The sequence below is a fragment of the Rana temporaria genome, chromosome 8 (genome assembly GCF_905171775.1).
Source record: "Rana temporaria chromosome 8, aRanTem1.1, whole genome shotgun sequence".
Lineage (NCBI taxonomy): Eukaryota > Metazoa > Chordata > Amphibia > Anura > Ranidae > Rana > Rana temporaria.
The window spans coordinates 40,894,105-40,907,831 of record NC_053496.1 but is presented as its reverse complement, the minus strand read 5'-3'; the positions used below and the strand labels follow the sequence as shown (position 1 = coordinate 40,907,831).

At 43.5% G+C, this 13,727-nt stretch overlaps 1 protein-coding gene across 1 annotated transcript in view; it reads right to left on the bottom strand.

Annotated features, from left to right (window-relative positions):
* Positions 1–4,457: 4,457 nt before the first annotated feature.
* The window catches only part of SMNDC1 (survival motor neuron domain containing 1), a 29,877-nt gene continuing 20,607 nt past the window's right edge, over positions 4,458–13,727 (bottom strand). The window contains exon 6 of the mRNA XM_040361641.1: positions 4,458–7,023. Coding sequence (XP_040217575.1) covers positions 6,886–7,023 — 138 coding nt within the window. The 3' untranslated portion in view covers positions 4,458–6,885. The remainder of the gene's footprint in view (positions 7,024–13,727) is intronic.

The window sequence follows — 13,727 nt, the reverse complement described above, 5'->3', positions numbered from 1 at the left end:
GGATGCACGGTAACCCCTGCTGTGACCAGCAGCTGCATCAGTATGAACCCAGCCTAAATATTTATTCACATGGATGATTCGTTTCAGTGATTTTTGTTAAAACAGAAAACATACAAGTGGGTTAGAACCTCTGCATGGCCCTGCAAAAAGTTTGCCCCCAAGGCTGGCAGTCTCTGGTCACATTCATATGCGACAAAGCGGCCCAATTGCCCATGTGCTCTTTTCCTGCATAAATAAGCTGTGGTCTTTTCCTGCAGGATCTTATATTTTACACTGAAGTTTTATATGACTGAAACAAAGATTGAGCCCCCGTTCACACCAGTGAGACTTGTCATGTAATTTGACAGATCAAAGTCGCATGACAAGTCACACCTTATTTCTGGCTATGGAACCATTAGAATCGATGCAACTCTGATTCCTGCACTATTTTTGGCGATTTTGTGTGCGACTTGCATTTACATCTGTGCATGAAGTCGCACAGATGTCGGCAACCTGCACAGGAAATGGCACTGATCGGTGGCTTTGAAATGGTGCTGAAGTAGTGGGATTTTAAAGCAGTGTTGCTTGTGGCGGAGAGGGAGGTTTGTTTGCCCGAAGCAAAGTCTTTGTTAGTAGTTCTGTATAGCAAAATACTGCAGTATAATTATTTTCTAACAAAATTTGACAAAAAAAGTTTGCTACATTTTGCAATGATCAAATCACAAAAACTATAAGGTGCTTACACCAACGCCTTAAGGAAACAACCATCAAGAAGTAACTTACTATCCGCAGACACGACATATGCCTCCCAACCAAAATAATTCGAAATGGGTTTATTGACCCCTTAACACGCAATTCCAGTTTCTCCAAATGTTTGACAAACTGCAAAACAAAACAATTCATTTACATGCTTTATTCCTTTTGCACCTCCAAATCTTTTTATGTATTCATTATTCTCAGTGAGAAGCAGGTAAACTTTGCAGGTAGTCGCATCCACTGCCAAAAGTCTAAAACGGCTAACAAAATGTTGACATAGCAAGACCATTAAGTCTTATTTATCAAAGAGTCCTAATGAGGAACAGTATTGTGTACCAACCAGAGTATTGCCTTTCCTGGTAGCTAAAATCTGATGCGCAGCAAGGCCAACGCCGTCCATAGGTGGATCAAAATTCAGCCAGTTCAGCAGGGACCGGCCAAATAGCAATCCACGTATGGGTGCACCTGTTCAAAAGAAGTTGATTGGTAGACCGACTTGTCCAATAGGAAACTTGGAAAACTTCTCTCGTTCAGCGCCTGCAGCCAAGATCGGTGTATTCTGACAGTGGTGGAGTTCTGCCATCAGGATACATTGTCGGATGGAAGTTGGACCGAAGTCCCAGAGCAAAGGCGAGTCCACAGTCGTACACAAGTCATGTCGTACTAGTGTGAACCCGGCCTAACTGTGGATTGAGGAATCCATTCACTTTTTCCAATTGGCCAAGCTACTCACTCACCCCCAACCCTTCACAATAGGCCACTTAAAAAAAAAAAAAAAAAAAAAAAAAAGGGGGGGAAATGTGTCCACCAGGCCTACCCTGGTGAGATGACAAAAAAGTAGGTACCGTAACAAAAACACACCACAGCTCAAACCCTTCACTGCTTTATAAAAGAAAAAAAATCTAATATAAAAACTTTGGCTTTAGGCCTCTTTCACATGGGGTGGAATTTAATTTGCTCAGCAGGGATCCATCCACTGATCCCCTGCTGAGCAGATGATCGGTTCATTTCTTCTTAGCTTCTGCAGAGCTGTCATAGACAGAGCCTGCTCTGCTCTGTGAGCAGTCGTGTGTAAACGGACCGGCTGTCTGTTTACACACGACTGCCATCCAATCCGATTTGCCTAGACAGAGAACGGGTGGATCCCTTCCTTTTTTCTTTAGGGGACCGGATTAGATTAGAGGTAGATGGGTGTAAATCAATACAAGTCCATGGGGATACATGGACCACCTGATCAGGTCAGGCAGACCTGGTCGGATTGCCCATGTGAAAAGGGCCTTAGACATTGAAATCTTAAGCTGTAATCACATCTTTGAGGTGCATGGATAGATTCTAAATTACCCCCTATATTCAACAGATTTTCAGAATTAAAAACTTTTTTTTTTTAAACTTATAAAGCATCTTTTTAATGTAAGTGACATCATTGTTTTAAAAGGCAGAAAGCAGCTATGCTGACATCACTTTTCTTCCCCATTTGGCACCACTGTATCAATCTTGCCATCATGCAATGAAAATTATTTCCTTCAATGGGCATGAATGTTGGCAGGATTTCAGGCATGAAAGAACAGAGATTTCCTGGCCAGCTAACCATGGCTTCAAGTCATGGGCAGGGCCAACCCCGAGTCTCCTGGGCCAGGAGTCTGAGACACCCAGGTCCTCGCACTACAACAAGCGGCATTGTAATGATGCCGCTGTTTAAAAAAAATTAAAATAAGAACGGGAAAGTTACACAACAGGTGGCCCAAGAAAGGCATGGCCACAGCAGCCATCAGTCTTACACAGGTTATTCAGAACCTTGAGCCCTGAAAATGCTGCATTTAATAAAAGAACAATCAGTGGCTGCTGCTTCGATTGCAAATAAACCACATTTGGTAATGTCAGGGACTGACTAAAAAAGTTTTTTGCCAGGCGTTCAACTTTATCATGTATTGCGTTAAGGCAGTCCATTAATTTGGAGTGGGTTGCCAACACACCAAAACAATCTTTTTAGTGCACCTTTTTTTGTTCTCAATGCACTGCAAAGCACAGATGGTCCTGCTAAAACACAGGTCTGTATGGGTGCTATTCAAAATAATTGGTACAGTGGTTTGCATGTTAATGCATTGCAAATCCTGCCTTAAATGTTTATAAATCTTTAAAGCCCATCTACAGCACTGCACAGGTTAACTGCTTGTTTTGTCTAGGGAGAGGAGAAAGGAGATTTACGTATCTAATCCTCCTAGCACAAGACAGCCCAGCACTCCTGGGGTCTTGAGTTGTGAACAGTTTGATCATCAAACCCACAGCAGGCTCCATAGACCAGGAACAGTCCACTGCTGGAGGAGCGCTGTTGCCCGGTGGAACGAAGGATCGGGCGAGTACAAGCTTTCGCCTCATTCCTGGACAAAACAAGCCGTTGACCTGTAAAGTGCAGGCACAGCAGAGATGGCCTTTAATAAAAGCTCCCATCAACTTAAATGAGGGTGATAACATTTAGAAGAATCAGTGAGCAGCTCACAGTCAGAAAGTGCCGCATGCATCAACCAAATAAATACGTCCAAGCATCCGTCCTACCATACAATATTACATTTGAGAAAGTAAAAATGTGGAGAAAGTGGAATTATCCTTTAAAATTTAACTAAAGTTCCCTTGTAACAAACAGCGAGCAGGCGGGCTTTTATTGCAGAAGAGAAATGCAATGCCTCTTACAATTTAAATTACATTCTTGTATTAAAGATTGAGATCTGTGTGACTGGGTTTATTACTATATATATATATATATATATATATATATATATATATATATATATATATATATATATATATATATATATATATATATATATATATATATATATATATATATATATATATATATATATATATATATCTCCATTACATTTTGGTTTATTCTACCCAGACTGAAGCTTTGGATTTCAAAAAAGCTACCTGGTGCTTTTTTTTTTTTTTTAAGTTTGCTGAACTTGGGGCTCTTCAGACAGGTGTTTACAAGCCAAGATTTAATAAAAAATAAAAGGGTACTTAGGCTACATTTTCATGCCAACAGGCAAGAAACAAGGTTGCCAATGGAAGGACTTACTGGATGTTGAATCATAATGGCCATGTACTAAAAGTGCCAGCATTTATAAAAGGAACAATACAAACCAGTAAATCGCATATTGTGTTACTCTGCCTGTTGGCTGACATGCCGAGAAGCAGAGACAGCTCAGACTGTACAAAAGATCGGAAACGCGGTAACAAATGTGTATTTACACCAGAACATGACGTGGTATATAGACCAGACCTCGGATAGGTGGCAACACCACGCAATCCACTACACATATATACATAAAATGACTTATCTACAGTAATCGACAAGCTACCCGCTTACTCCTCGTCTGCTACAAGTGAAAAAGCTTATGAGGAACGGGAGTACAAAAAATAAATCTGTGACAAGTCTCCGTACACATAAAAAAAAAAAAAAAAAAAAAAAGGTTTCCTATTTTAAAGAACTTGTGTTAAAGTCCTAATTTAGCTATAGTGACATAATGATGATCAGGGATATTTTTTGACAATGAAAGAATATATATATTCAAAAAAGGCGTGCTTTGAGTGGCAAAGGTCCTTTAAACATAACATTCTCGCATGTCTTATAAAAGCTGTCCTGTAATTACTATATCTATTGTCTTAGTTAAGTCTAGTTTTCACCAGAAATTTTCATGTTCTTTTTTTTTTTTCTTCAACAGAGATGTCGATTTCTGTTGTCCTGCGTTTTAGCAAAGTCGCTTGCTGCTCATAAGACAGGGGCTGGCACTCCGGTCCCCGAGGTCCTACTCTTGCATCCATCCCAGGCGTTTGTATGCAACATTACACAAAAGCGCTAGGATGTATGTGAGGTGGAGCAGCAGGGACCACATTTCAATTGCCAGGTAGCTAGGTCTTTCCATAGCTCTGTATACAGGGGACGGAGGAGAGGAAGAAGATAATAAAATCACTTCTGACAGTGGACATAATGTTAGCACTTGGGGGTATTAATTCCAAAATGATAAGAAGCTCTATAATGGTGCTCAGTACAATGGGAGGGGGGTCACTGAACACCATTGTAGGAGGCGATGTTACTGGAGCTCCCCACTGACCACCAATGGTTAGAGTATATCTCTACCTCTCCGGGGTTGCCTACCCCTGTTATAGGATCATTTGTAGAGAGCGCAAAGCACAAACAAGTCTTATCCACAAAACACTGTCAGGAAAGAAGAGAATGGAAACAAGCTATAAAAAAAAGAGAAGCACAATGTATCTAAAAATATTTATAGGAAGATGAAGGTGCCATGGAGATGGCTTCATATGTATGAGGAAGCTTCATATAACCCAGCTGTCTAGTGGAGGTACTGCAGAACATGTTCTGTAGTGAAAGAGTATCTGCAAACCCAGAAAATTACATAAGATGATTGTTTAAGTTCCACTCTTAATCATCAGATGTAATTAGGCCATTCAAAGCAAAGCGACAGGTTCTCTTGTAAGGCGATATCCCCATCCAGTAAAACTGGCTTACATTGTGCTCCTTGCTGTTCCAATTCTTCATCAGAGTCAGATGTTAAAGCATTATGTAAGTGGTGCAAGATCTTACACGGGGTTAATTCCCCTCAAATGACAGCACTGCAGGTGGTCACATGCTCGTCTCTGCCCAGAAGGACCATTTATTTTCCAAGGACTCAACCTAAGCAACCAAAAGGTCTTACAAAACAATGTCACTTTGCTCTAAATGCCCCTTTTATCACAATCTTTACCATAGAAACATCTGCAAAAAAAAAAAAAACCTGTAGCCAGAACCGTAAGAGCCTTCTAAAATTCCTATGCAAAGTTCCTGAAAGCCTGTATATTTTTGGGTGAGTCCGAGTAGCATGTCCAGCCTTCACACTTGTGGTCTGGTGACCATTTCCTCAGGCACTCATTAGGGAGCAAGAAGAGGGGCCTGGCTTCTGTGCCAGTCCTGGTATGTTTAGGGCAGCTCTTGCAGCACCGTCAGAAAAATTGTAACACTGAAGTGAAAGTAGAATTCCAGGGAAAACCTAACCTACTCCTAAAAATGCTCCCTTCCCCCCTCCTAACTCCTATTCTGACTAATCTGTGTAAGAAGGATCTGTATACTTGAGTATTTTTAGGCAGCTCCAGTCACGTGATCTCCCCTGTGGCAGCCAGTGCTGGATGCAGGGGAGAGAGCACTTGATAATGGCTGGGAGAGGAGACGTCACCCATAGCCTCCTATGGCCCATCTGCTGTCAGCGCTCCTTCCTCTCCCCTGCAGCTGGCACTGGCCGAGAGGGGAGCCAGATACCAAAACGGCCTGAAAATTGGTAGGTATGCAGATCTTTTTTACACAGGTTAGTCAGAATAGGTGTTAGGAGAGGAAATAAGCATTTTTAAGAGTAGCAAGGTCTTACCCAGATATAAACATTAATGTAAGGCACCTTATGATGCCTCTCGCCTGCCTATTAGTGGATTAAATCCCTCTCGACCACCATGGTTTCCTGGCAGAAGTTTCTCTCTTACATACAGAGTCTTAATGTAGGTGTTCGTATCTTGCAACCTATACTCTGCAGTTATTCTGCATCATGGGATTATTCATCAGGAAAGCAGGACACGTGTTATTACCCATTGCCATATGATAGATTGCCTGCCCCCACCCCCCATAACACCCCCTCAAATTATGATTTGACTTGCCAGCAACCACAGAAAAACTGACACATCAGTTTCAGGCTTTAAATTATAATTGCGAGGTGCCTACAGTAGTCAGATGGAAAAAAAACAATATCAGATTTTGCTGACGAAATATAAAAAAACGTCTCAAAGGCAGCCTCCAATAAACCAGCTATGAGCAACTAGCACCTGTACAGGCACTGAAATGCCAAATACTCCCTCTGCCAGGTTACCTGCAGTTCCTTTGCGGGTGCAGACTGCCTCAGAAGGGCCCCAAAGAGCTGATTGGTGCCAAACATGCCCCCTGCTTAAATGCCCAATGTATGTTAACATAAAAGTCTGCCTGTTAGTTGCCTGTATTCTTGCGTTTTCTAACCGAACCATCAGCGAGCCATGCTAATCTTCATTTGACGACAAATAACTTAGTTTTAGAAAAATAGAGGGATAAAAAGGTGAATGTGGTACACGCGAGCGTTACTGGGGCATCAGGTGCCTGACGTTGTATTTGGAAGTGTCTTGATACTGAGTCATTGGTTTGTCCGCGATGCCGCAGGTGCCGACTCCCACCTTGCCGGTGACACTCTCCGGAGAGGCAAAAATACTCCTTTTCACCTGAGGATTGAAAGAGAAAAAGGACATAGGTTACTATAAAAAAAAAACGGCCATTAAAGTGTTACTAAAGCTAGATTTTTTTTTTTTATTAAAAAAGGTAGTAGTATTGCTCAGAGCGGCCCCGATCACCCTCTTTTCAGGTCCCCGGCGGTTTGCTATGGGGACAGACGGTGCATGCTCGCTCCCGACCTGTGTGCCTATAGAGCCGCGCTCCATAGACTTACACAGCGGGACTTAGGCCCACCCCCACATCTTTTACTGCATCTGATTGACAGCAGCAAGATCCAATGGCTCCTGCGTGAGGAAGGGAGGGGAGAATAGATGCATCCATGCAGTGGGCTGATCTCTTCTCCCCTCCCTTCACACAGGGAAACAAACTTTTTATCTTAATGTAAGCAATGCATTAAGGTAAAAAAAAGATTTTAGGCTTAGTATCACTTTAACCATTTGCACGCTGATATACGTCAGCAAAATAGCACTGACAGGCAAAAGGGCGTACAGGAACGTCCCCTTTAAATTGCCGCCGTTTGGTGGTGCACTCGCAACCCTTCCGCGAGCGCCGTGACCGCGCGACACGATCGCCGCCGGTGTCCCGCGATCGAGTCACAGAGCTCAAGAATGGGGGAGATATTGTGTGTAAACACAACATCTCCCCGTTCTGCCGAGTGACACTGATCGTGTTCCCTGTCTTCAGGAACAGTGATCAGTGACATTTCACGTGTAGCTACGCCCCCTGACAGGGGGGCATTTTTACCTGGGCAGGCCGGACGCCGCACATGACCACCCAAATAGTGGGTAAGCTATTTTTCTCTGCATCATCTTCTTTTATGTTTTAATATGGCTATTGTTGAACTACTATGTGTGTATAATATTAATTGTATTGTTTGCTTTATAGATTGGTCCTCTTGAGGAAGCGTTTTTTCCGCTAAACTAGTCGAGGCATAGACCAGTCTATACGTTTGTAATAACAAATATTGCTTGGGCGCACCCTGAGTCTCTGTTTTTTTTCTATTTTAATCATGTAGTTTATGTATAATTACATTTTAGGTAATAAAAATAAATTTTTTACTTTAATATGTATGTCACGTCTTACCAAGTACCAAGATAGTCCATTAATCCCCGGGGGGAGGGAATGTCATAGGGTCAGCATCAGCCACTGTCCCTTGTCCCCCAACCTTTTCATCTACGCCCCCTAACCGTAAGAATCACTTCCTAGGGAACACTAAACCCCTTCAGCGCCCCCTACAGGTTAACCCCTTCACTGCCATTTTTACAGTAATTAGTGCATTTTTATAGCACTCATCGCTGTAAAAATTACAATGGTCCCAAAATGGTGTCAAAAGTGTCCGCCATAATGTCGCAGTCACGACAAAAAAAAAAAAAAAAAAAAAAACGCTGATCGCCGCCATTACCAGTTAAATAAAGTTTTTTATAAAAATGCCATAAAACTATCCCCTGTTTTTTAGTCACTATAATTTTTGCGCAAATCAAACACTTATTGCGATTTTTTTTTACCAAAAATATGTAGAAGAATACATATAGGTCTAAACTGAGAAAAAATAAATTATGTTTTTTTTTTGGGATATTATAGCAAAAAGTTAAAAATAGATTTTTTTTTCAAAATTGTCGCTCTATTTTTGTTTATAGTGAAAAAAAAAACAAAAAAACAAAAAAAAAACGCAAGAGGTGAACAAATACCACCAAAAGAAAACTCCATTTGTGAGAAAAAAGGACGTAAATTTTGTATGGGAGCCACGTTGCACGATTACGCAATTGTCAGTTAAAGTGACGCAGTGCCGAATCGCAAAAAGTGGCCCGGTCATTTAGCAACAAAATGTTCCCGGGGCTGAAGTGGTTGTAACCCTTAAAAAAAAAAAAAAAAAGCTCTTTAAAAAGCTTTTATTTTTTTTTAAAATAACAAACATGTTATATTTCCCTCCACTGTGCAGTTCGTTTTGCACCCGATCCATGTCTTCTGGGGTCCCTCGGCGGCTGTCTCTGGTCCTCCCCGCAATTAGTCACCACAGTCATGCGAGAGCTCGCATGGTGGTCACTAATTGCGGGCGGCCATAGCCACTCACCGTATCACTCGGCAACGCCCCTCAGCGCGCCACGTCACTGGATGCGATTGACAGCAACGCCAGCCAATGGTTGCGCTGCTCTCAATCCATCCGCTCTAGCCAATCAGCGGCCAGGCTGAGTGGCAAAGAGGATATCGGGACCGCGCGGGACTTTCGAGCATCAGATGTTTTTTCACCTTAATGCATAGATTGCATTAGGGTGAAAAAATTTTTTCCTTTACAACTCCTTTAAGGCACAAAATATAGCAGAGAGCTTTTGTAATGTCAGTTGTCCCTTAAGTTGTACAATACCTGTTGATCTTGCCTGTTCCTACGTTCCCCGCTGTACTCACAGCTAAGATTGGAACCGCTGTACTAACAATCTCCCCTGCTGTGCTGTTCCCTTCTGTTGGACCGGCTAACATACACATGGACCAAATGTCAGCTGGTTTTAATGTCGCCCGACATTCGGCCCATGTGTGTACTAGGCTTAATTTGACCACGCTCATCATGGCTGCTGATCCACGATTGTGTTGGGAGATTACGTGCCTCCGTCATTTTTATAGCACTGATCGCTGTATAAATGACAATTGTCGCAAAATAGCGTCAAGTGTACAATGTGTCTGCCATATTGTTGCAGTCACGATAAAAATTGCAGATCGCCGCCATTACAAGAATTTTTTTTTATTATTTTATAAAAATGCCATAAACTATTCCCTATTCTGTAGACGCTATAACTTTTTGCGCAAACCAATCAATATACGCTTATTGCGATGTTTTTTTTATCGAGCATATGTATAAATACATATCAACCTAAACTGAGGAAAAAAAATAAATGTGGAATATTTATTATAGCAAAAAGTAAAAAAAGATAGTGGCCCAGATTCAGGTAGGACTTGCGCTTTATTTGCGGAGGCACAGGGCAACGATTTTGCCCTGCGCCCACGCAAATATTTTGCGCTGCCCTCGATTCACGGAGCAGTAGCTCCGTAAATTGCGAGGGCGCGCCGGCAAAATTGCCCGGCGTAAGCGCGCGCAATGTAAATGATCCCGCCGGGGGCGGAAATCATTTAAATTAGGCGCGCTCCCGCGCCGAGCGTACAGCGCATGCTCCGTCTGGAAACTTTCCCGACGTGCATTGCGGCAAATGACGTCGCAAGGACGTCATTTGCTTCAAAGTGAACGTGAATGGCGTCCAGCGCCATTCACGATTCACTTACGCAAACAACGTAAAATTCGAAAGTTGTGACGCGGGAACGCCGGGTATCCTATAGCATTGGCTGCGCCTGCTATTAGAATGTGTAACGTTACGCGAAACCCGACGTACGCAAACTACGTAATTTGCGTACGCAGGGCTCGCGCAACGTTGTGAATCGGTGTTAGTATGCAATTTGCATACTATACACAGATCACAATGGGAGCGCCCCCCTAGCGGTCATCGCTAGAATGCAGCCTAAAATCTGCGTGGCATAAGAGCCTTATGCCACGCAGATTTTAGGCTGCAGTCGGCGTAACGAGTTCTCTGAATCAGGAGAACTCGTTACGCCGGCGCAAGTCAGCAATTGCGCTGCGTAACTATGGTTACGCAGGTGCAATTGCTACCTGAATCTGGGCCAGTGTTTTTTTCTCAAAATAAAAAGCGCAAAAAAAAAAAAAAACAATCACGTGGTGATCAAATACCACCAAAAGAAAGCTCTATTTGTGGGGGGGAAAAAAAAGGACATCAGTGCCAAATCGCAAAAGTGCTCTGGTCAGAAAGGGGGTCATTTCTTTTGGGGCTGAAGTGATTAATTACTTTAATCCTGCGTTTTAGGTCCATGTTTTGAGCAGTGTGTTTTCTTAAAATTATAATCCTACATACCTTCTTTGTACAGTGTTGCTGTGCAGTCATGTGACTTCTCTCTGCCAGATTGCATACATCAGAAGGAAATATCAGCCCCTCCCACTGTGCTCTCTCAGATAGAGAAGGGAAGCAGAGGGCGGACACATGACTGCACAGCAGCACTGTGAAAAGAAGGTATGTAGCATTACACACACACACACACACACACACACACACACACACACACCTAAAGCAGAGAGGATCAAAGTAATTAATAGACGTGACTTTACAACCACTTTAAAGTGGTTGTAAACAGTTGTGTTTGTCTTTTATCCATAGGTAAGCCTAGAATAAGACTTACCCATAGATAGTGGAAATATCTCCTAAACGCGCGCCGTTTAGGAGATATTTCACTTGTAGCGTGCCGATGTCGTCATCAGCGCATGCGCTGCGAAGAACCAGACCTCTGTGCCGTTTCCTCTCTAGCGTGTGCCATGACCGACGGCTCTCGCTCGCACTCCAGACAGTCACAGATACGGTGTCTGCAGCAACGGAAGGAAGAGGGGCGAAGATGGACGCTTCCTGCGCAGGGGACAGCACGGGCTTCGTTTGCAGGCAAGTGTCGCATAATGGATCGCATACTAGCCCATTATGCTTTTAATTTGCAGGCTTTGTACGGAGCAAAAAAAAGTAAAACACATCAGGGTTTACTTCCCCTTTAAGCAACTCCACCCATTTAAATGGCCCTCTGCAACTTTTCCAACCCCCCCCCCCCCCCCCCCACAAAAAAAGTATGCATTTACATATATTCCGTAAATGCAGCTACACCGATGATGTGCATTTACTATTTTTTGTATTCCAGCCTACAGAGCATTATACTCGTGATCAGTGTGTTGCGGGTACAATGTTCGGAAGATTTCAATACAGGTCCTAATAAAGTTTCCCCCCAGCTTCAGATCCACCATACAGGGAAGTAATACTGTCATTCATCTGCCTCCATTTCCCCTTGTTTATCTACAGTATGCTGTATATTCTGCTCATAGTTCTTTGAACGGACAGGGGGAGAGAGGGCACTGTGGTGTGTCGCTCCAGTCCTGCGCTGCTGCCAGCCTGCACAGCCCAAGCACCAGGGAACACTAAGAGACTGACATAAAAGCCACATAAAGGGGCACTCATCATTCCTTGCAGTATGGCCAAAGACCCCAATCTTCACCCCTTGTGGTGGAAGCGTGCCACCGGGCCTAACATGGACTTATCTCCACCTAAAGGGGTCACTACCACTGGTAAAACACCCTGCCAGTGAGGTGACTGGACACCAAGTACTCTGGAGGTTACTGTCCACAAGGTCCAGCACCGAAGAGCAACATTACAGGCCATTCCCACTCTTGAGGTCGAGGTATGGTCCCCCCTCTTGAGCTCAGGGTCGTAGGTGACCAATCGAAATGAAGCCTTTCCTTGCACATGCATTAAAAGAAATCTTCAGAGAGGCTTCATAAGCACATCCCTTACCTAGGAACACTGGCTAAAAAATGAGGCTTAAAGAATCAGTTGACCTTAACATGCAAATACAAAATGCATTTTTTTTGCAGGTAAAAAAATATATTACTTTATTTTTATGCTAGGAACTTGTAAAGCATTGCACCCAGGATTAGCAGATCATAGGTGTAATGCCACAGCCACATTTATTGAAGATTGTGACAGCTAGCAGGGGGAGAAGATCCCCTGCTACCTGTCAAAACGGGAAAATCGGGGCCGGTGCATATGTAATGGATAAACTGAATAAGGGTGTAACACAAATACTGCAGCTGCTGACTTTTAATATTAGGACACTTACCTGTCCTGGAGTCCAGCGCCGTCCGCAGCAGAGGATGAGCGATCGCTCGTCTCTCTGCTGCTCCCCCCGCCATCCTCAGTGAGGGAACCAGGAAGTGAAGCGCTCCTGCTTCACTACCCGGTACCCTACGGCGCATGCGCGAATCGCGCTGCGCCCACCGATTGGCTCACACGCTGTGTGCTGGGAGCCAAGTGTTCCCAGCACACAACGGGGGACAGACGGGAAGTCGGGAAAAACCTGTCTTTTGCCCGAATGTGTGGCCGGAAGTGGGTGCAAATACCTGTCTTTAGACAGGTATCTGCACCCCCCTCCCCCCTGAAAGGAGGGGGAGTGGGTTCCGATCAGCGCGAGTTCCACTTTAGGGTGGAGCTCCGCTTTAACTGAACTGGGAGAGGTTATGCCTGGGTGGGCAACCCTACCCTTTATTGGACAGGGTCAAGGGGCAGCTTGACCCACATAGTCATGAATAGGAAGTAACCTGTGCACTTTGATGTTTTATAAAATAAAAATAAAAACCCATCTAGAATTCCACTTTCAGTTTATTAACCCTAGGTCACAGAGGGCTCACAAAAGGGTTCATTCTAACCAACACTAAAAAGTTTGACCCCTCTTGTGGTATCTGCATGTCGGCAGGACTGTTACAGGTTTGAAACATGCAGAAACCACATCTAAAGCATTGGTAACCTGCAATATATTGCATCCTGAGGCCACATAAGCGTTATTCCCTTTCATTTACAGTTCTGTTTACAGTAAAGTGAGAAGTGTGCTTGCTATGGGAGATTAGCATAGCAAAGCTGATTAGTGCCCGCTCTGCATTACAGTCAGAGCCAGAACACAATGTACACTGCTATAACATAGTCGGCTGAGGGGGCAGGCTGGAGGTGTCACATTTTTATAGGCAGCCATAACGAAGAACATCATGTCCCCATTTTAAATTAGGACTTGTACATAAAGACACAGAACGTCATTCAGCTAATATTGTATGGAG